Here is a 22,715-nt window from a genome sequence, read left to right on the forward strand (position 1 = left end):
ATATAGGCTATAAATAGGAAATAAACAGTCGAATGAAATCCGATAGTATGCAAAGATTTCACTCATGAGTTTAGGTGAGCAAATCATGAAAATAATAGAATATTGCCTGGTCCTAAATCTTTGTCAAGGAGTATTTAGTGACTTTCTCACTCTCTACCCTTTTGGAAGATACCACGTTTTAACCCCGCTTTTGAAGAATAACACATATTTGGTATTAATTTCTTTTTTTAAACTTATCCAAAAGAAGGAAAATGATTAGCAATATTAAAAATTATTACTGTTTAGTAGACAAGGAAAATAAACAATCTTTTTAATATCTTTCTTGAAATCAGCAGTTTCTTCCTTCATAATGTATTTATCTGAGGTAACTGATCAGTACACGGACTATACAAAAATAACTTGCTTTTCTAAATGGTAGAATCTTGGCTTATGCAAACACCTGAGCCATGCCCAAATTATAATGTAAAAATTAGAGTGTTGTATTAAATTATCTTTCTAAGAGCCAAAAATCTGCACTATTTTTCCTTCTATTCTTCAGATATATTTTAAACAAGTAGCGATTTTTAAAGTGTTTCATTGGTATTCAGTTTGATAAGCAAGGCTCTTTATTAACCAAAAATGCTCTCAATTTTCAAATAAGACTACATAGTGGAAGAAATATATAATTGATCTATTTGTGGCAATGTTTCCTAGAAGAATGCCTTATGATTCCCTGTTTTGTAGAGTGCTATCCCCTGAGTAAGTGCCTAGTGGTCACATGTTGATAGCTTGAAAGAGTGAATTAAAAGCTAAATAAGAAATGTACTGGGGCTATGAGTGAAGCATACTGTGTCTAAGTCCTCCCTGCTTTCCTCTTTGGAGCCTGCTATCCTAAGAAGAGACATGGTTGAAACAAATTTGAAGTTGTAAATCTTTTCTACTTAATCCCGAGTAAGAAATTACGTGCATATTTGAAAGTCTGTCTCTGAACCCAGCTCTATCCATTTTAATAAAAATATATCAGTATTCACAAACAGTAGTTACACAACAGTAGCTAGACAGTGATACAGTTATTTCATAAAATAGTATATGATATAAGCCATGGAAGTTTTTTTTTTATGTAAAAGTGAAAATCAAAGAAATGCAGAGGTCAAGTAGACACATCAAAATAAAGCAGTCATGAATTTAAGCTCCAAGGAATGATAATCTTTAAATGCCAGCATTTTCTCTGATTTTGCCAGCTTTCAGTGGGTTATTTAAGCATAATTATCATCTATGATTTTATTTTAAAAGAACTACATAATGTTCAGAAATTGACATAATTATATCTCTTAGGTATTGGTTCCTAATTTTGTAATTTTATGCCATTTTCTACTAACTGATCGACTCCCATGTAATTCAATGACATCCATATTATTTACTCAGTAATCTGTAATTATAGACTTCCTCTAATGAAGCACCCTATGCTTTATGACCCTGTATTCTTAGGAGCTCTGTGGGTTTCAATTATAGAAAATTTGAACTTTGAAGTGCTGTTTTTTCCCTGATGAACATTATAAAGTAATGAAGAGGTTAATCATTGTTCCCTTGACTGAAACACTAAAAGGCAATACCACCTAATATACAATTGCCTTATTATTTTGCATATGTCTTCTTTTTTAATTTAATAGTTGAATTCAATTAAATGGTAGTAGCAGTATGTTAAATTTACTAGGACTATCTGCCTTAGGGAGTTATTTATTTATTTATTTTGAAATTAACATTTTTTTCTATTGGAGACCAACTTCCTTTTATTTAGTAAAGCATATAATTAAAGTCTATCTAAATTTTAATTATTTAATAGAGCAGGATATTGTTAATGTGTGTTTTGTATAAATTGCCTAAATTACCTGAATTTAGGCCCTTTATGTTTCCAAAGCACTCACTCTAGAACTTTGACCCCTTGAATAGATCTGGTGAGCTAAAATATATTCATTTAATAATCTTTCTAAAAGTTATATCCATTTAAACTCAAAAGTATAAAGTATCTGTCTTTTGTTGTTATGTGCTTTTTTCTTTAACATTGACATTAATCTTTTATTTCTTAATTTAGAAACATGAGGGAAGACCTTAGGATCTGTAGAAAATGGATTATCCAGGTTAAGGAATATGTGTTAGACTTGAGGAGGAGACTCTGTATCGCCAGTGACAATGTGCTATAGGTTAGTCACTATTTGACTTTGAAGATGAATAAAAAAATACTAAAGATTGTTCAAAGGTTCTAAGCCTGGGGAATAATTAAAAGAGAGAGAGAAAATTGAGGTAAGTAGTCATTAGGGCTATGATTAGATGGGGAAATCTTTGGGTAATTCCATCCATCTGAAACACATGAAGTCTGAGATGATAGGAAATTTTATAAATAATATTGTTTGGGAGTCGCTGATGGTTTGTCCTTGAAATGGGAATGCAAGTAAATAGTAAGGTTGTAAATTAAGTTGTCTCCATCACAGAAGAGAACTGGAAGCTTTGAAACTGAGATCACTTCCTGAAGTCCATGAAAGACCACAAACTATCGTGTGGCAGTTCTGCTTTCTAAATAATTATTTTTCAGCAACTTGTTTCAATTCCATCAGGAGACAGAAGTGAGACTGCTAGAAGTATAAATCCATTCTAGTTGATTGAGGAAGAATCCAGGCATGCTCAGAGTCATAGTGGCTCTCTTCTGGAGCAGATTATTGAATTCCTCTTAAGGAATTATTCGGAGAAGGCGATGGCACCCCACTCCAGTACTCTTGCCTGGAAAATCCCATGGATGGAGGATCCTGGTAGGCTGCAGTCCATGGGGTCGCTAAGAGTCAGACGCAACTAAGCGACTTCACTTTCACTTTTCACTTTCATGCATTGGAGAAGGAAATGGCAACCCACTCCAGTGTTCTTGCCTTGAGAATCCCAGGGACGGGGGAGCCTGGTGGGCTGCCATCTATGGGGTCGCACAGGGTCAGACACGACTGAAGCGACTTAAAAAAAAAAAAAAGGAATTATTAAGGGATTTAGATCAAGGCTTAAAGATAAATCCTTCCCTTTCCCATTTTGAAACATCCATGTAAATTACGCTATTGAGTTATGATAATGCATATCAGAAGTACATACCTTTAGCTCCTTTTCTGAGGCAAGTGGTAATCAGCAGCTTCTTAATGCTGACCATGCTTTGTGTCATGCAATCATCCCCTACTTTCAAAATGGGCCAGAGATTGATTCTTGACCCAAGGATAGTTATCTGTAGCTTTGTCTATTTCATAAGAAATAGCTTGTCATGAACACTCTTTCCCAATGGCTGGTCTATCCTGGTTTAATCAGTTTGCCTCTTTTTCTTGGGGAGTTTGGACTCAAAGACCCAAAAATGGAGAAATAGTTTGAAAATGGTAGAAGAGGAAATAAAAACAAATACTAAGAGTAGGCTCACATGGTAGTTGAGAATGAACATCAAAATACTGAAGTAATGACATTAATGGATGACTAGGGCTATTGTTGTGGCTGGAGGATTACAGTCAAGGTTGTATCTTTTTTATTATTATTTAAACTTTTTATTTTATTTTGGAGTATAGCCAATTAACAATGTTGTGATAGCTTCAGGTGCACAGCAAAGCAGCCCAGCAATACATCTATACATGTATGCATGTATCTTTTTTTTTAACTTATTGAAGTATAGTTGACTTACAATGTTGAGTTAATTTCTGCTGTACAGCAAGTGAAAAGTGAGTCACTCAGTCGTGTCTGACTCTTTGTGACCCCATGGCTATACAGTCCATGGAATTCTCCAGGCCAGAATACTGGAGTCGGTAGCCTTTCCCTTCCCCAGGGGATCTTCCCAACCCAGTGATCAAACCCAGGTCTCCTGCATTGCAGGCAGATTCTTTATCAGCTGAGCCACAAGGGAAGCCCTTGTGACAGCCAAGTGACTCATTATACATGTGTGTATATATATATATTCATATTTTTCCATTATAGTTCATCACAAGATATTGAATATATTTCCCTGTGCTATACCATAAGATCTTGTTGTTTATCCATTATATATGCAATAGTTTGCATCTGCTAATCCAAAACTCCCAATCTATCCCTCCACCATTCCTCTCCCCCTTGGCAACTATAAGTCTGTTCTCGGTGTCTGTTTGTCTCCATTTTGTGGTAGAGTTCATTTGTATCATATTTTAGATGTCACATATAAGTGATATCATACAGTGTTTTTGTTTTTTTCTTTCTGACTTACTTCACTTTAGTATGATATTTTCTAGGTCCATCCATATTGCTGCAAATGGCGTTGTTTTGTTTCTTTTATTGATGAGTAGTGTTCCATTGTTGACTGTATAGAGCTTCTCCATCTTTGGCTGCATAGAATATAATCAATCTGATTTTGGTGTTGACCATCTGGTGATGTCCATGTGTAGAGTCTTCTCTTGTGTTGTTGGAAGAGGGTGTTTGCTATGACCAGTGCATTTTCTTGGCAAAACTCTTTTAGTCTTTGCCCTGTTTCATTCCGCATTCCAAGGCCAAATTTGCCTGTTACTCTGGGTGTTTCTTGACTTCCTACTTTTGCATTCTAGTCCCCTATAATGAAAAGGACATCTTTTTGGGGTGTTAGTTCTAAAAGGTCTTGTAGGTCTTCATAAAACCATTCCACTTCAGCTTCTTCAGCATTACTGGTTAGGGCATAGACTTGGATTACTGTGATATTGAATGGTTTGCCTTGGAGACGAACAGAGATCATTCCGTTGTTTTTGAGATTGCATCCAAGTACTACATTTTGGACTCTTTTGTTGACCATGATGGCTATTCCATTTCTTCTGAGGGATTCCTGCCCGCAGTAGTAGATATAATGGTCATCTGAGTTAAATTCACCCATTCCAGTCCATTTTAGTTCGCTGATTCCTAGAATGTCGACGTTCACCCTTGCCATCTCTTGTTTGACCACTTCCAATTTGCCTCGATTCATGGACCTGACATTCCAGTTTCCTATGCAATATTGCTCTTTACAGCATCAGATCTTGCTTCTATCACCAGTCACATCCACAGCTGGGTATTGTTTTTGCTTTGGCTCCATCCCTTAATTCTTTCTGGATTTATTTCTCCACTGATCTCCAGTAGCATATTGGGCCCCTAATGACCTGGGGAGTTCCTCTTTTGGTATCCTATCATTTTGCCTTTTCATACTGTTCATGGGGTTCTCAAGGCAAGAATACTGAAGTGGCTTGCCATTCCCTTCTCCAGTGGACCACGCTCTATCAGACCTCTCCACCATGACCGCCCATCTTGAGTTGCCCCATAGGCATGGCTCGGTTTCACTGAGTTAGACAAGGCTGTGGTCCTAGTGTGATTAGATTGACTAGTTTTCTGTGAGTATGGTTTCACTGTGTCTACCCTCTGATGCCCTCTTGCAACACCTACCATCTTACTTGGGTTTCTCTTACCTTGGGCGTGGGGTATCTCTTCATGGCTGCTCCAGCAAGGCACAGCTGCTGCTCCTTACCTTGGATGAATGGTATCTCCTTACTGCCGCCGTTCCTGACCTTCAGTGTGGGATGGCTCTAGGCCCTCACTGCTCCTTGGGATGCTCCTCCTGGCCGCCGGTCCTGACCTCGGACGCAGGGTATCTCCTCCCGGCCACCCCTGACCTCGGACGTGGAGTAGCTCCTCTCGGCTGCCGCCCCTGACCTCAGACGTCAGGTAGCTCCTCTCGGCTGCCGCCCCTGACCTCGGACGCTGCCCCTGACCTCGGACGCAGGGTAGCTCCTCTCGGCCGTTCCTGCGCCGTCGCAGCCTGGCACTCTAGGCTGCTGTGTCTATGCAGCCAAAGATGGAGAAGCTCTATACAGTCAACAAAAACAAGACCAGGAGCTGACTGTGGCTCAGATGATGAACTCCTTATTACCAAATTCAGACTTAAATTGAAGAAAGTAGGGAAAACCGCTAGACCATTCAGGTATGACGTAAATCAAATCCCTTATGATTATACAGTGAAAGTGAGAAATAGATTTAAGGGCCTAGATCTGATAGAGTGCCTGATGAACTATGGAATGAGGTTCGTGACATTGTACAGGAGACAGGGATCAAGACTATCCCCATGGAAAAGAAATGCAAAAAAGCAAAATGGCTGTCTGGGGAGGCCTTACAAATAGCTGTGAAAAGAAGAGAGCCAAAAAGCAAAGGACAAAAGGAAAGATATAAGCATGTGAATGCAGAGTTCCAAAGAATAGCAAGAAGGATAAGAAAGCCTTCTTCAGTGATCAGTGCAAAGAAATAGAGGAAAACAACAGAATGTGAAAGACTAGGGATCTCTTCAAGAAAATTAGAGATACCAAGGGAACATTTCATGCAAAGATGGGCTCAATAAAGGACGGAAATGGTACGGACCTAACAGAAGCAGAAGATATTAAGAAGAAGTGGCAAGAATACACGGAAGAACTATACAAAAAAGATCTTCACGACCCAGATAATCATGATGATGTGATCACTAATCTAGAGCCAGACATCTTGGAAAGCGAAGTCAAGTGGGCCTTAGAAAGCATCACTATGAACAAAGCTAGTGGAGGTGATGGAATTCCAGTTGAGCTGTTTCAAATCCTGAAAGATGATGCTGTGAAAGTGCTGTACTCAACATGCCAGCAAATTTGGAAAACTCAGCAGTGGCCACAGGACTGGAAAAGGTCAGTTTTCATTCCAATCCCAAAGAAAGGCAATCCCAAAGAATGCTCAAACTACTGCACAATTGCACTCATCTCACATGCTAGTAAAGTAATGCTCAAAATTCTCCAAGCCAGGCTTCAGCAATACGTGAACCGTGAACTCCCTGATGTTCAAGCTGGTTTTAGAAAAGGCAGAGAAACCAGAGATCAAATTGCCAACATCTGCTGGATCATGGAAAAAGCAAGAGAGTTCCAGGAAAACATCTCTTTCTGCTTGATTGACTATGCCAAAGCCTTTGACTGTGTGGATCACAATCAACTGTGGAAAATTCTGAAAGAGATGGGAATACCAGACCACCTGACCTGCCTCTTGAGAAATCTGTATGCAGGTCAGGAAGCAACAGTTAGAACTGGACATGGAACAATAGACTGGTTCCAAATAGGAAAAGGAGTACGTCAAGGCTGTATATTGTCACCCTGCTTATTTAACTTCTATGCAGAGTACATCATGAGAAACGCTGGACTGGAAGAAACACAAGCTTGAATCAAGATTGCCGGGAGAAATATCAATAACCTCAGATATGCAGATGACATCACCCTGGTGGCAGAAAGTGAAGAGGAACTAAAAAGCCTCTTGATGAAAGTGAAAGAGGAGAGTGAAAAAGTTGGCTTAAAGCTCAACATTCAGAAAATGAAGATCATGGCATTTGGTCCCATCACTTCATGGGAAATAGATGGGGAAACAGTGGAAACAGTGTCAGACTTTATTTTTGGGGGCTCCAGAATCACTGCAGATGGTGACTGAAGCCATGAAACTGATGCTGAGAGGGATTGGGGGCAGGTGGAGAAGGGGACGACCGAGGATGAGATGGCTGGATGGCATCACAGACTCAATGGACGTGAGTCTGAGTGAACTCCAGGAGATGGTGATGGACAGGGAGGCCTGGCGTGCTGCGATTCATGGGGTCACAAAGAGTCCGACATGACTGAGCGACTGAACTGAACTGAACTGAACTGAGAGTTCCATTGTATACATGTACCACATCTTCTTTATCCATTCATGTGTTGATGAGCATTTACACTGTTTCCATGTCTTGGGCGCTGTGAACAGCGCTGCTGTGTATGTTGGGGTGCATGTGTCTTTTTGAATTATGGTTTTCCCCTGATATATGACCAGAATTGGCACTGCTGGATCATGTGGTATTTTACTTCTTTGGGAATCTCACCTGATTATTTTACTGCTGAAGCCTATTTCCTATTCCTAGTACTTCTGCCTACATGCTTACACTAAATTCCTACCTTTGTCTCTTGTAACCCGTCTAACACATTCATCAAGAGAATTATAACAGGGACTTCCCTGGTGGTCCAGTGGTTAAAAGTTTGCCTTGCAATGAAGAGAGTGTGGGTTCAGTCCTTTGTCTGGGGGCTAAGATCCCACATGCTTCATGGCCAGGAAAACAAAAACATAAAACATATTTTAACAAATTCAATAAAGGCTTTACAATAATGGTTCACATAAAAAAACAATATTTTTAAAGAGAATTATAACATTTCCTCTTTTCCTTTTCCATGTGGATGTATGGCAAAACCAATACAATATTGTAAAGTAATTAGCCTCCAATTAAAATAAATAAATTTATATTAAAAAATAATAATAAAATAAAATAAATTAATTTTTAAAAATAAAACCAAAAAAAAAGCTTGGAAAGCAGGTGTTTTGTTGCCTTTGAGGGAGAAAAAAAAAAAAAAAAAAAACAGAAAACAACTCTCTTCTCTTTCAAGGTCTCTTAAATGTAAATCCACATAGAAGTGTATGTATCATTGTTGCTTCATGAATGATTCTGTGTCATTCTTGACTTTGTACTTCTAAGTAGAGACATCTCAGTTTCAAATAGGCAGACGTTGACTTCTGGTATTCTTTCCCATCTTCCACCCATAAATGAGCCCTATTTCACTGACACGGAGGTTGCCAAGCTCCTTTGGCAACTTAGAGATTTTGAGTTCCCCAGGTGTCTGGATGTATCATGACACGGATGTTGACAGTGTGTGCTCTAGAGCAGTGCTCAGCAAACTTATTGTGTAAAGGGCCAGATAATAAATACTTTAGACCTCAAAGACCAAACAAATCTCCATCACAGCTACTCATGTCTGCTGTTACAGCTTGAAAGCAGCCATGGGCCAATACATCATGAAATGGCATGGCTATGTTCCAATAAGTTATGGGCTGAAATTGTAATTGGGGGGAATTTTCATGTAGTATGAAAGATTATTCTTTTTTAATTAAAAAAAAGTTTAATGTATGAGAACCATTCTTATGATGTGGACTGTACAAACAGAAGTGGTAGGCTGGTTTGACCACTGAGGCTGTAATTTGCCAACTCCTGCTCAAGAGACATGCTTCCAAGGGTCTGAAGCTGGTTCTGTCACCTCCCAACTTTGCCACCTTGAGCGACTTACTTACCTAAATCTGCCTCAGTTTTATTACCTGAAGAATAGGTTGGAACATCCCTTAGAACAGGGCTTGACATATTATAAACTCTCAATAAATGGCAGATATTATTACTATGCCTATATCCAAAAACATCTTTGTTATTATCTTTTTAGAAAGTCACTGATATTTACTTTGCTGGATAGTTTTGAATGGAGTTAAATTTATTCTTTTTCCAAGTTTGTTTTTGCTTAGTTCTCCTTTCACAAATGTTCCGTACCCTTAGTAAATGATTGATTCTGATAAGACACACAGAGTATTTCAAAGGTCTCTTTGAAATATTAATTATTTAAAATATCAAATGTGAGATATTTTACCAGAGGCATCAGCAGTGGTTTTCTGGTAAGTGTCAACATTAAGGTTTATTGGGTATTTGCTTATTTACAGAATGTGTAATTTTTTTCTCCCAATCTTCTAGCATGTAGATAACTGGGGAAAAAATAAAGACTTATAAACATTACTTTTTAACTAATACTTACTATCAAGCTGTCTTACCTCGGGCAGACTGCCCAAAAGGTGCCTCTGGCCATAAAAGATCCTTCACTGAAACTACCAGTAGAAATCCATTCAAGTGTGTTAACTGGCAACTTTTTAAATCGCAAATATATTAGGGAAATTGAACTCACCAGTTTAGTTAGTGCAACAAACTTTAAGGTAGCACCTACCACGTAGAAATTTGGGGAGAAATCCCTTTATCCTTTACTGCTCATCACTTTGGAATAGAATATCCATTTAGCTTGTGACCCTCTAAATAATATTTATACCATGACACAATGTACCTACAACCTTCAATTAAAATTGATAAGGAAGAGCACTATTCACTATGAAATTTATCTGAATCTGATGATCTCCTTCACTATAAGAAACTATTCATTACCTTTTGGGGCAAAGAGATGAAATAAGAGAGTGAATGAACTCTCTAACCAACATTTTCCCCTATAGTTTTAACTTTAATTGCTCTGAGATTAATTTTGCTTTTTGGTACATACCACTGTGCAAAGCCTCAACCTGGGAGGATGTTTTTCTGTTTTGGTTTACAAATCTTCAACTGCTGCATAATGTAATTACTACTCTGCCCCTAGCTCATCCTGTGGTTTCTAGTAATTTCTTCTAAGCTCCTGTGTCCTCTTTTCCCTCTTGAAAGTTTTCTTCTTTTGTACAGAACATCTGCCATCATTATTTCCCTCAGAACTTTATACATTCTATTTATGCCCTCCTTTAATCTCTATGGAATAATATCTTGATTTTCTTAAACAGTTTTCATGGCCCTAAATAACTTCAGAGACTATTATCTTAGTTACCATCTGTTAGTTTTCCAAGTCAACATCATCTCCATTCTTCACTCACTTCCAATTAAGCTGCAAACTAACAAAAACCTCCCATCAGACAGAGGCTTTCTAGATGCTGTGGACCGCCATACAAGTTGTTCAGGTTTTTGTCATGTCTTACTTCTTATTTTGTTGAATTATAAGAGCTATTTGTCAGCCCCAGGCCTTCATTTTTTTCAGATCCCAGAGAAGGAATTTTGTTTCCCTCTTTTTTGATACATGAGCAATCTTCTAATTTTGTGTCATCTACAAATCCATACATCTTACAGCAGGGTCTTAATCTGGCCTGTAATAGATGGTGTGAAAAAGATTGAATCTAACACTGATTTTTCTTGCTCTCCACTTATCACTGCCTTCTTATGCTGTCAGCCTCCATTTGCCACTGCTTATGACCTTGCTCACAAAACCAGTTTTACTGTTCTATTCAGCCTTTTACCAATAATACCAAAATTGAGCATCTTGCTTTGCTCAGGGTTATATGCAGAATAATACTTGTCACTGCAAATTCAATTGTATTCTTTGTAGAATTTCTCACCCACTCTGGCCTATTTTGCATAATACTGTGAGGCCAATCTTAAATGTCACCTTTATCATGTCATCACCTTCCTGAAGATCTACCAGTTGCTCTTTAGCCCTCTCATCACATTCAGACTTCTTACTTTGATACCCGAGGCCCTTTAGACCACTGCTCTGATGTTGCTCTCCTCATTGTTTATTATGTACTCTGTGTATTTTTGCTTTCAGGTACCTGCATTGATTCAAAAGCACCTCAACACGTTTTATCCTTTTAACATTATATGATATGAACAGGCAAAACTAATAAAGGTTGCCTCTGAATGGTGGAGGCAAGAGGGAACTTTCTGGGGGTGATGGAAACATTCAGTATCTTAACTCTGGTAGTTACAATGGGTATAAACACTTGTCAAAATTCATCAAACTGTATGCAAAATATACGCATTACAACATATGCAAGTTTATATACAGACGCACATACATTCAGAGAGAGGAAGCAAGTAACCATGTGTGTGTACATGAGGAGTTAATATATCTAGATTTTACAAAACTGCAATGAGGTACCATTTCACACTGGTCAGAATGGCCATCATTAAAGTGCCTCCAAATAATAAATGCTGGAGAGGGAATGAAGAAAAGGGAACCCTCTTACACTGTTGGTGAGAATGTAAATGGAGAACCATATGGAGGTTTCTTAAAAAAAATAACAAACATAGAACTACCATATCACCCAGCAATCCCACTACTGGGCATATACTCTGAGAAAAGTATAACACGAAAAGACACATGTACCCCAATGTTCATAGCAAGCAGTGTTTACATTAGCCAAGACATGGAAGCAATCTAAATGTCCATTGATGGATGAATGGGTGAAGAAGATGTGAGGGTGTGAGGGTGTGTGTGTGTGTGTGTGTGTGTGTGTGTGTGTGCATGCACGTGCGCGCGCATGATGAAATATTACTCAGTCATAAAAAAGAATGAAATAATGCCACTTACAGCAACATGGATAGACCTAGAGATTATCATACTAAGTGATGTAAGCCAGACAGAGAAAGAGAAATGATATCACTTATGTGTGGATTCTATAAAAAATGATACGAATGAACTTATCTACAAAACAGACACACAGACATAGAAAGCAAACTTATGGTTAAATAAATTTAAAATGTTTTAAAGATCTGGATTTTAGTCTCTTTAAACTGATCATTTTCAACCTTTGAAGTATAACTTTTTCAAAGGCTTAACCTAAACCCTTATTCATCCATCACTCTTCCCCAATTCTTTGAGCCCACAGATAATATAGTTTTATTTTTTTTTAATTATTTAATCTACCTAAGTATTATTTCACAGTAGGGTCCTACCCTCATTAATAAGCCTTTTGCTTCTTTTGGGTCACCTTACTGACTTTTGGTTCATCTTTGTTGGTTGATGGAAATTTCTTCAACTTCAATCTGCTCAGCTTTTCCAGAAAGCCTTAATTATATAATTGAGAAAATTCAAGGAGGCCATAGTGGCGAATATAGAAGCCATTTTATTTCCAGACTGTTAGGATCTTAGGAAGTGATTTTTATAGTAGTGACTTCACTTTAGTCATTTCGGAGGAATAATGAACTAGACTTGAGTCTCAGTTAATAGAAAAGTCCAAGGCACTAGGTATTTTGGTTCCCCGAAAAATAAGGAATAGATAGTCTAATTAATAATGTTTGATAAAAAGAAGGAGAGCACAAAAGTATTTTCAAAAATTGTAAAGGGTCAGAGATTTTACGCTACTTGCATGCTAACAAGTCAGCTGCCAAAGTTTCAGGGGAGCTGGCAGAAGACACAAGATTCCCGGGTCGAAGACAAAGAAGTCTGTTGTTCACAGCACAGAGAGCAGTGTGAGCTTCATGTTCATGCTTTCCCTTGCCCTCCAGCTCCCACAGGGTGATGCCAAGGTGGGCCCAGGTGGGTGGTAGGCACATAGTGGGTTTGTGTCACATCTGAGGAACCCATAGTCAAGAGAACCCAAGTCTTGTATAGTGGGTTGAAAGCAAACTTGTCTGACATCCACCCTAGAGGGAGATATAATCTGTTTTCAAAGTAAACCTACCCTCTGCTCTCGAGGAAGACATTGTATCTTCAAGGCTGTTGACTGTAAAAACATCCTTGAAACAGTAGTCCAGAATAATAGTCATCAATGCCTGTGCCCACAAAATGTCCACGAATGTGAGAAATTCATAGGGCATTTCCTCTGAATAAGTTTGTGCTAGCCATTGGCAGACAGTCTTACATAAAGGTAGAGTTCATTACTTGACCTAGTGCTGATTTTAATCTGTGGTATCTTCAGACTCTTCTGGGGAAATTAAGTCAACACACACAAGTAAGTAGTGATGCTGAAAATTGAAATCAGAGGGCATCAGCATCTACAGAATGGCCAACATTGTTAGAAACATAATACAGAAGATACAACCCATGCCTTTTATTTTACCCAAAGATAAGTGGCTCACACAGAGCCCACTGTATTACATGCAGCTCTCCTGGCTCCTTAACACTGCCTGTGATCTAATTTCAGGATGAAAGATTAGAAAGTCACCTCTGAATTGTTATTTCTCAGACATGCCCGTATATTACCATTTTAGTGGCTAAAAGGCATTACCAAATTTCTCCTTGATATTCTTTCACTCAGTAAAATAGGTATTGTAATTTGTAAGAAAACACATTTTTTCTATGTAATTCAATAAGGCTATTTTTCTTTTCAATGATAAATAAAACACTTAAAAGATTTTTCCCCTGAGTTTGATCTCATAAACCAAAAAATTAAAAAGTCAAACAGCTACTCACTGCTAATCACATCTAAGTAAGAATGTAGTTCTGTGAACTTGGAAAATCTAAGTGAACTGTCAACCTCACACAATTTGATCATGGACCAATTTTGCTGAAATTTATTTAAAATGAAGGGTAACTTTCAAATGATCATGTTGACTTTCATTTTGTTTGAGGAAGACAAGTCTATAATATATTTATAAAACCTTTACTCCTTAGGCTTGAACGTTTCATGAAAATCTCTCAGTTCCTTCGAAAGTTATCATGAAGCAAACAAAAAAGTAATGGTGGACTAGTGGTTTGAAACACATTTCTTTCCTTAAAGGCATTACTGAGGTTTACCAAGACCTGGCTTCTTTTTCTTCTTTTTTTTCCCTAACAGAATTATCTAGCATATGCCTTCTCAGCAGGAGGTATATCACCCTCAAGGGAATCAATATTGGTTATTGGAGAGGTGGGAGGAGAAAAATCTTAGATATTACAATGGTCTGTGACTTTCCAAAGGGCCACAATATATAAACAGATATATAGTTATATCTGTGATATTAAATTTTAATATGGGGGAATTAGGAAAAGATATCTAACAAGGCGCCTTTAGGGGAGGAGAGAACAAAAATGGGGAAAAAGAGTTGAGAAATGGTGACCTTACATAACATTCTGTTAAATGTTGTCAGGTGGCAACCACGAAATTAAACACAGGGATTTATTTGTAATTCCTCTATACTTTATGTCATATTTGTTCTTTCCATCTTTTTAGTCCATAAACAATATGATAGCATTAAAGAATTTTAATGACATGCTATCCATAATATCATTATGTTATAGACTTTTTTCATGTTTGCCCATCATTTATGTTAAATGATAAATACATACTGTTTGGTATTCTGTTCTCTTTACTCATATACATGTATTCATCTTTTTACATAGCCTTCATCATGACTGTTTTTATAAAGTGAAAGTGAAAGTGAAATTGAAGTCACTCAGTCGTGTCCGACTCTTTGCAACCCCATGGACTGTAGCCTACCAGGCTCCTCTCTCCATGGGGGTTGCCATTTAAGGATACATGAAATTTAGTTGTACTTTGGTTCTCTTCTGGTTGTACTTCTGTATCTAAAAACTCCTCTGTGTCTTCTTTTCCCCTGACTGCCTTTTAAGAATTGTGATCCTCAGAACGTATATTCTATTCCCCTTCTTCTCATGTGTTATCTCAGGGTCCTCTCACCCATCTTCCAATGACACTCTCATTTTTAGCTCCAGATTAATATTTCCAACTTTTTTACTGGATTTCTCTACTTAGATATTCCTCAGAAAGCAATTTTTTTTTTCAAACCTGTTTATCCTTTGTCTTCTAGACTCTTTTTCTCCCACTTGGTATCACCCTTCCAGCCAGGTCCTATTGACTGTATTAATACCTTTAAAATATCCCTCCTCTCTAGTCACTCTGTTAACCCTTGAATTCAGTCCTTTATCTCTTCCTGAGAGAATTACCATTACACTCGTGAATATCTCCCTACCTTCTATCACGCTGTCTCCAGAGTTATCCTCCACAGTCCTGTCTGACAAGTCTTTCTCAAGTATAAATCATATCAAGTCACTTCCTATATTGCTTATGGCTGCACTGCCCAATTCAGTAACCACGAGCCACATATAGCTATTGAGCACTTGAAATGTAACTAATCTGAAATGAAAGATGCTGAAATTAAATTGCATTAGATTTTTGAGACTTGGTCTGATAAAAGGAATGTAAAATATATATAATCTTTGTATATATTTAGATAAATACTAATATATTAAGATTCATTTCATCGGTATATCTTTTAAAATATGGCTACCAGATGTGGCTCACATCTGTGGTTTGTATTATATATCTGTTAGTGCTGGCTTATAGGATAATGCTCAAACACATATAATAGCATTAAAAAACAAAACTCAACTGAATAAATTTTAAAGTCCTAATTGGTTTTATGAAATGAATCATAAATTGGGTGACATCTCATCTGGTAAATAGAAGAGCGCTCTAAAGAGCTGTACAAAAGGGAAGACTTTTATAGGCAGAAGGAAGCAAGACAAGGAAGTTATTCTAGCAAAGAGTAGATTGTTCAGACAAGGTCACCTTCCTTTGTTGCACAGTGGGAGATCTATCAGGTAGATTTCCTTTCTAGTGTTGACCAGGAAATTTCAGACTGAGTGATTAAGATTATATTCCTAGGAGAGGCTGAAGCTGCAATTAGATTAAGTCTCCATTTGGTGATGTGAGCCTTTTTACAGGTGACTCCATTTTGGGCCTGTTGGCTCTTTTTTAACAACAGCATTATGATGTTTCATCATGTAGCCATCACATGCCTAGTCCATTTCACCTTCTTCTAGCTATCATGCAACAATTGATCTGGGTTCATACCAGGGCCCCTCCACATGCCAGCTGTGTGATCTGGAGCAAGACGCTTGAGCTCTCTAAGTTTAAGTATACCTAGCTAAAAAATAAAGATATTATTTGCTTCAATATTTTGTTGGGAGGATCATATCACCAAAGTGGGAGTTCCCTGGCTCTCCAGTGGTTAAGCGCTGTCACTGCTATAGGTCTGGGTTCGATCCCTGGCCAAGGAACTAAGATCCCACAAGCTGCGTAGTGCAGCCAAAAAAAGATATAATCAATGTCAAGTGTCTACCACATAAAATTTAATTCTCCTCGATACATTCCAGTCATGCCAGACTGCATTTCTTCTTTTCTTTCTATTGTAAAGAGCAGGTAATGGTTCAGATGTGTATGCAGCCTTAATATTCCTAAAAGTGAACATCTTCTTTCCCTGTTTAGTTGCTGGAGTTCTACTTTCCCTTTATTTTTCCTCTTTTCATCAAATATTATACCTGAAAACCTCTGTGTTTCCTTCTATTTTTTCACTCAATGCCCTGTCCTAGAGATTGATTTTAAAAATAAAACAATGATTGTAACACTGAGGAAATCTCAAGTCAAATGAAGAACATAATAAAAAAAAAAGATTGTAGCTTGTTCTTGCCCCATAAAAGAATATTTTTCTCCTATGATCTGACACCCCACAGTCAATTCTTTAAGCAAAGTAGGATTTACATTTAATTTAAGAATAACATCAGAAACAATTTCTTCTGCCTCACTTCCACACTTTTCTTCTCTTAACCCTCCTGCTTGCAAATGTCTTCTACCCTGCTGCTGCTAAGTCGCTTCAGTCGTGTCCAACTCTGTGCGACCCCATAGACGGCAGCTCACCAGGCTCCCCCGTCCCTGAGATTCTCCAGGCAAGAACGCTGGAGTGGGTTGCCATTTCCTTCTCCAATGCATGAAAGTGAGAAGTGAAAGTGAAGTCGCTCAGTCGTATCCGACTCTTAGCGACCCTGTGGACTGAAGCCCACCAGGCTCCTCTGTCCATGGGATTTTCCAGGCAAGAGTACTGGAGTGCGGTGCCATTGCCTTCTCCAGTCTTCTACCCTAGACCCACACATTAGCTACCACTTAAATTAACTACCTGATGAGGGTCCTTTTCATCAGTGAGGTCTGTTGAGAAAAGGCTCCTCAGCTCACTGTGGATTATCCACAGTGTCTTAGAGAGTTTCTGTCAATGGACACTTGCTCTAACAAATCTTAAAAGTGTTTTTGATGGCCAGAATTGTCAAAGATAAGAGTAGGGTGAAATGTTTTATATACGTCTCCGTTGGGAACTTCCATGAACATCTTTTGAGTATTCCACTTATAGGAAAAGCTTAGAAGCACAACTGCATTCTAAAAGGGGTGATGAGACTCTGGCTAATGTCTCTCAAGTGTAAAATGTGGCCTTTCAGATGATGTAGTCACCTTTGCCTTCTACAATGTCAGCATTTCAAAATGGGTAAAGGATATGGATTAGGTAGGAGCTGAATGCAAATGTGTTTTGCAAATAGTATCTTTTAAGATAATTGCAGATGACGGTTGAATACTGAAGGTATTAATACAATCAATATTTAACCTTGTGAAATCTGCTTCATCAAATCACACCCTGCACATTGATGGCATTAAGCCAGGTCAGTGGTTTCTTACTTAGGTATATCTTATAAGAATCTTAACATGAAGGCAACAGTAGTTGATCAGCTGCTGTTTATTTACATACTGAACATGTCATCAATAATACAAAAGCCAAGGTCTTTAAGTTGAAAGAACAGTGGGATTGGCATGAATTTTGCTTAATGGTACGTAATAAGCAAAGTAGTTTGTGGTGCCAGAAACTGACAGGATGCATTATGTTGAAACAGCTATATGTCTTTAATTTAGGGGTATTATGTAAATCTGACAGGAGTTTTTCCCTTTATTTTCCTGTAGTTTAACTTTAATTGCTCCAAGATTAATTCTGATTTTTCCCTTCCTCCAGAGGGTGATGAGACAGGCGTGATGGATAATCTTCTGGAAGCCCTGCAATCAGGGGCGGCATTCCGAGACCGCAGAAAGCGGATTCCAAGGAATCCAGGTAAGAGCCATTCTAGCTCTCATGGTATTATAGAATGTAAATGCTCAGAACCAAATACCAAAAAAAAAAACACAAAAAAAAAACAAACAAAAAAAAACCTTTCTCATGAAAAAAAAAATTATTTGAAACAGTTGATCTCAGTTCATGAGTGAAGTCTCAGCAGGCTTTTATATCTACCTGATCACAAGTTTTAACTTTGTAAAAGTGTCTTCAAATAACAGTAGGCTTTGCAAAAAAAAGTTTAGAAACAAGGATTCCAACTATGTGTTATACTAAATTTTTTAAAATTATTAATTTATTTATTTTTATTTTACTTTACATTTTATGAGCATGTGATTTGTCTAGAAGATGGTTTAAAATCATAGCTGTAATTAAAGTCATTCCAAATAATTGGTTTTAAGGATGTCACAGGTAAGGAAACTGAGATAATGCATCTTTTCGTCATTTTGGCTTCATGATCCATTCTCCATGTTACTAAAGAGAGGAGAGGCACTGATGATCCAAGATCCCCTGAAGTCTCAAAGTGTTGGAACCCCTTTTTGTGTGTGTTAGATTAGTAACAAAGCCACATGATGAAATTGATCTTGGTGGAAGAAAAAACATAAAAGAAACAAAACAGCCTCCCTCCCTCAAGTGGAACCAGAAAGCTGTCCATCTTTCCACTTCATACCCTATGTCTGAAATAAATAAGAACTTCTTGCAGAATAATCCAAGTAGGCTGAGCTATCTACTTCTTTTAAGGAAATTTTTATATTTTTAATTCCTATCTTTCTTAAAGTAGAGGGAGAAATTACATGTGTTGTTTGTAAAAGTTCTCTTCATGGGCTGTAGAGTGATATGGAGATGTCAGTGTAAAAAGGAAAATTAATAGTAAACATGGAAACTCTACTTAATTTAGATTAGTAAGATTTGCCTTGTATAGCCTACAATTCAAAAATATTCTGTTTGGAATAGAAACGATCATATTTCTTTAAAATGGAAATTCAGTTCAATTCAGTCACTCGATCGTGTCTGACTCCCTGTGACCCCATGGACTGTAGCATGCCAGGCTTCCCTGTCCATCACCAACTCCCAAAGCTTGCTCAGACTCATGTCCATTGAGAAGGCAATGGCAGACCACTTCAGTATTCTTGCCTTGAGAACCCCATGAACAGTATGAAAAGGCAAAATGGAAATTGGTACCTCTCAAAACTATTGTACTCCCAACAAAATAATGAAAGAAATGAAGCCCAGTGAAGAATGAATGACCAAGCTTTGTCCCCTTAGTCCCTGGCACAGGAATATGAGTGCAAAAGGCTGACAAGTAATAGAAAGTATAGCTGATCTCTCTACCACCCCCCATCTTCCTGACAATGAGAGGATGCCTGGATGACAAATACATATCTTACACGCTCCAAGAGCTACCCGCAGAGAGTCCACTTTGAGATGATAACCATTTCCTAGCAGGAACCACCACTGGGCTGCAGAAATCATCAACCACGTGGAACATCCTCTAATATGCTGTGGGATGCAGAAATACAAAAGCATCCATCAGCAAGCACCAAAAGAGACCCTAAGGGTCAAAACTATTCATCAATAAGCACCAAAGAAACAGTCTTAGAAAGCAGTATAAGGGCTCTATGGTCACCTTTCAAATACATACAAGCAAATCCATTATCCTACGGAACTGCACTGCTCTTTGGTTCATGACACCTGAGTTAGCAAACATCAATGCTTCGCGGCCCCTGCCATTATTCTCCCTCCACTTAAAAAAAAATAAAAATTTGGCTGTGCCTGGCCTTAGGGGCAGCATGCAAAAAAAAAAAAAGAAAAAAGAAAAAGAATGATCCAGAAAAGCTTTTGGCAATGGTGAAATTCATGGCAGAAGACAGTATAAGTTGCATTTCATCTTTTTCACATTTGAGTGAATCCTGATGGGTAGATTAGCCTGAAAGTTGGAGTGTAAGACTACTTTCTGTAGATGAAGACATTGCAGATGGCAATGTAGAAGACTGAAGGAAAGAAAGCTAACATCTCTATTTATATATGTCCATATTTTTTAAGGTAATGCTGCATGGTAGAATGTCAGGAGCACTACTAATCTATCCTCAATCTTGACCTGTAAAATGCAAATATCCTCCCATGCTACCAGAGGCCCCTTCCACCTTTTAAGGAAAATAAAAACCAGTCCTGCTCTTTCCTGAAGAATCAGAGCATTTATAGTCAGTGGAAAGCAAACTGAAATGATTTTTCTATCAATGCAGTTTTCTGTTAAGCAGCTTATAAGTAAAAGCACCTTATTCTGTGCCATAAAAGAATTGCCGTCATCTTTCTAGGCTGTTTATTTTTAAAATACATTTGCTAAGGCCCCTGTCTGATTAGTCTCACACCTCATGCTGACTGTACAAAAATGGTACCAAGAGAGAGATCATTCCATGGGGTTTCTGTGAGTTTAGTACTAAGGGAATGTAGTGTTGTCAACTGCAAAACACTAAGAATATATTCACAAACTGTATAATTCTTTAGTACTGATTCCAAGTAATCTAAATTAAGACCTCTCTTATTTTGTAGTTGGAGGGCCTCCACAAGCACATAGGGTCAAAAATATCAGCCCCGTTAGCTCTGGCAGCCATTCCAAGGAGCAGCAACCAAGGCACATGTCAGTGGTGAGAAGAAACCAGAAGGCAGGCAGTGGCAGTGATTGGTAAAGCGCCTTGGATATCAGTAGATGTGCTTGAAGGGAGAGGGAGGGGAAGGCAGACACAGAGTTTGCAAGTCTGCCAAAGACTCTCTTGTCTGCTTCCCTCTTTCTTAAAGCAACAGAACTGGGGGGCTTTTCCACATTCCCTCCCTGTTTCTGCCTCTCTTAGCTAAGATCCTCTTTCCTGCTGGCCTCCTTTTGTTTTCAAAAGGCACCTTATTTTGTTCCTTCCCAAGATCCCATTGACTTTATAGTGTTACACTTTCCCTGTTCAACCCCAGTATCCTTGTTCCTGTCCAAAGACCTCTACTTCACCGTGGTGAGATAAAAGCAGAAAAAATAAATTATGAAGAAGACTATTTTCTCCAAGTCAAGTCAAATCAGAGGAAATAGCCAAAAAACTCTGAAATTAAAGTCAACCGCAGACAGCAAAGAAGTACTGCTCTGCTTGCCAAACCCTTTATCATTGCTTACAGATGGAAACTTCAACGTATACAATACATACCCTTACAATTGTGCGTCTAATTGCAGTGTTTTCAATTCCATATTTAAAGAAAATGAAGTGAGAGTCTGTATTTTTCATTAGAAAATGAAAATGTTAATAAATGGTATGAAGAGTTGCCTAAATTGCAAATCTTCTGCAGAGAGCTGATGTTCCCCTCCCTAAGAAGACCTCACATTAGTTTACTCAGAAAGAGCTCCCAAATATTGCCTCCAGCCCATTCAGCTGAGTGTACTGTTTCAGTTTAGGGCACCAAAAGTCATTTTAAGGGAGAGGATCACATTTGTAGTTATTTTGAAAATATTACTAACTGGTATAGCACAGGCCCCAGCCAATCAGAACATGCAAGGGTAAGGAATAGCCTGATGGCTGTACCAATGCGCACTGGCTGAATATTAATCCAGATTATGGCTGGGCTGGTGTCAAACTCAGAAATTAGGAAATGAACCCCTAAACATTCATTCATTCACTCAACTTCCTCTGTTTTGTGAAAGGTACTATGCTAGACATGATGACAGATACAAAAATAATTACGATTTCCTTAGTTATAAGACCCTTGTGTCTTATAGAAATGATAAAGATAGAAAGACTACAGGAGAAGGCAGACAATAGTGGCATTATACAAGAGATGTTAATAACATACTATGTGAGTTCTGAGGAGGGAAACATCATGCCATATCAATATGTCAGAAAAAATCATGGAAAAACAGACTTTGAAGGATGAGTATGGATTTCAGCAGTAGGAGTTGGAGGTGGGGATAGCGGGCATTAGAGTTAGATGAAATATCATTAAGAGTTTAGAAACTGCAAAGCATTTTGGGAGAGTGGCAAATAGCACAAGCTATTAAGAAAATAGGTTATATAAAGTGTAAAAATATGGAGATAATTCTGGAAAAGTAAGTTGTTACCCTATCAGAGAGTGCTTGAATAAGAGACTAAGGTGTATCATTCTTTAACGATGGGAATATACTGAGCTTTTTAGCAGTGAAAGAATATGATCAAAGCTATATATTGAAATATTTAATCTATAGGAATGTGGGTGATGACTTAGGATTCTACTGTCATATCCTTAGACAAAAGGAGATCATTTAGGGAAAGGAAGTAACCAGGAGTCAAGGATAATCCTAGGATTTTGACTTTGAATAGGTGGGAGGACACTTGGGTTATGAGAGAAAACTACTGAGACCAGGAAAAGGAATGGAGATAAAGACAAATTCAGTTTGGGGCAAGTGAAACTGCAAGTGGTAGCAGAGCATGGAGATCAAGATGTCCCGAAGTTTCTTGGAAATATG

At 38.1% G+C, this 22,715-nt stretch overlaps 1 protein-coding gene across 1 annotated transcript in view; it reads left to right on the forward strand.

Moving 5' to 3' along the window:
• Window positions 1-21,249, forward strand: part of DIAPH2 (diaphanous related formin 2) — a 791,835-nt gene extending 770,586 nt beyond the window's left edge. The window contains exons 28-29 of the mRNA XM_052663405.1: window positions 18,146-18,241; window positions 21,176-21,249. Of these exons, the coding sequence (XP_052519365.1) occupies window positions 18,146-18,241; window positions 21,176-21,249 (170 nt within the window). The remainder of the gene's footprint in view (window positions 1-18,145; window positions 18,242-21,175) is intronic.
• The last annotated feature ends 1,466 nt before the right edge of the window (window positions 21,250-22,715 follow it).

Source organism: Budorcas taxicolor, chromosome X (genome assembly GCF_023091745.1).
Source record: "Budorcas taxicolor isolate Tak-1 chromosome X, Takin1.1, whole genome shotgun sequence".
NCBI lineage: Eukaryota > Metazoa > Chordata > Mammalia > Artiodactyla > Bovidae > Budorcas > Budorcas taxicolor.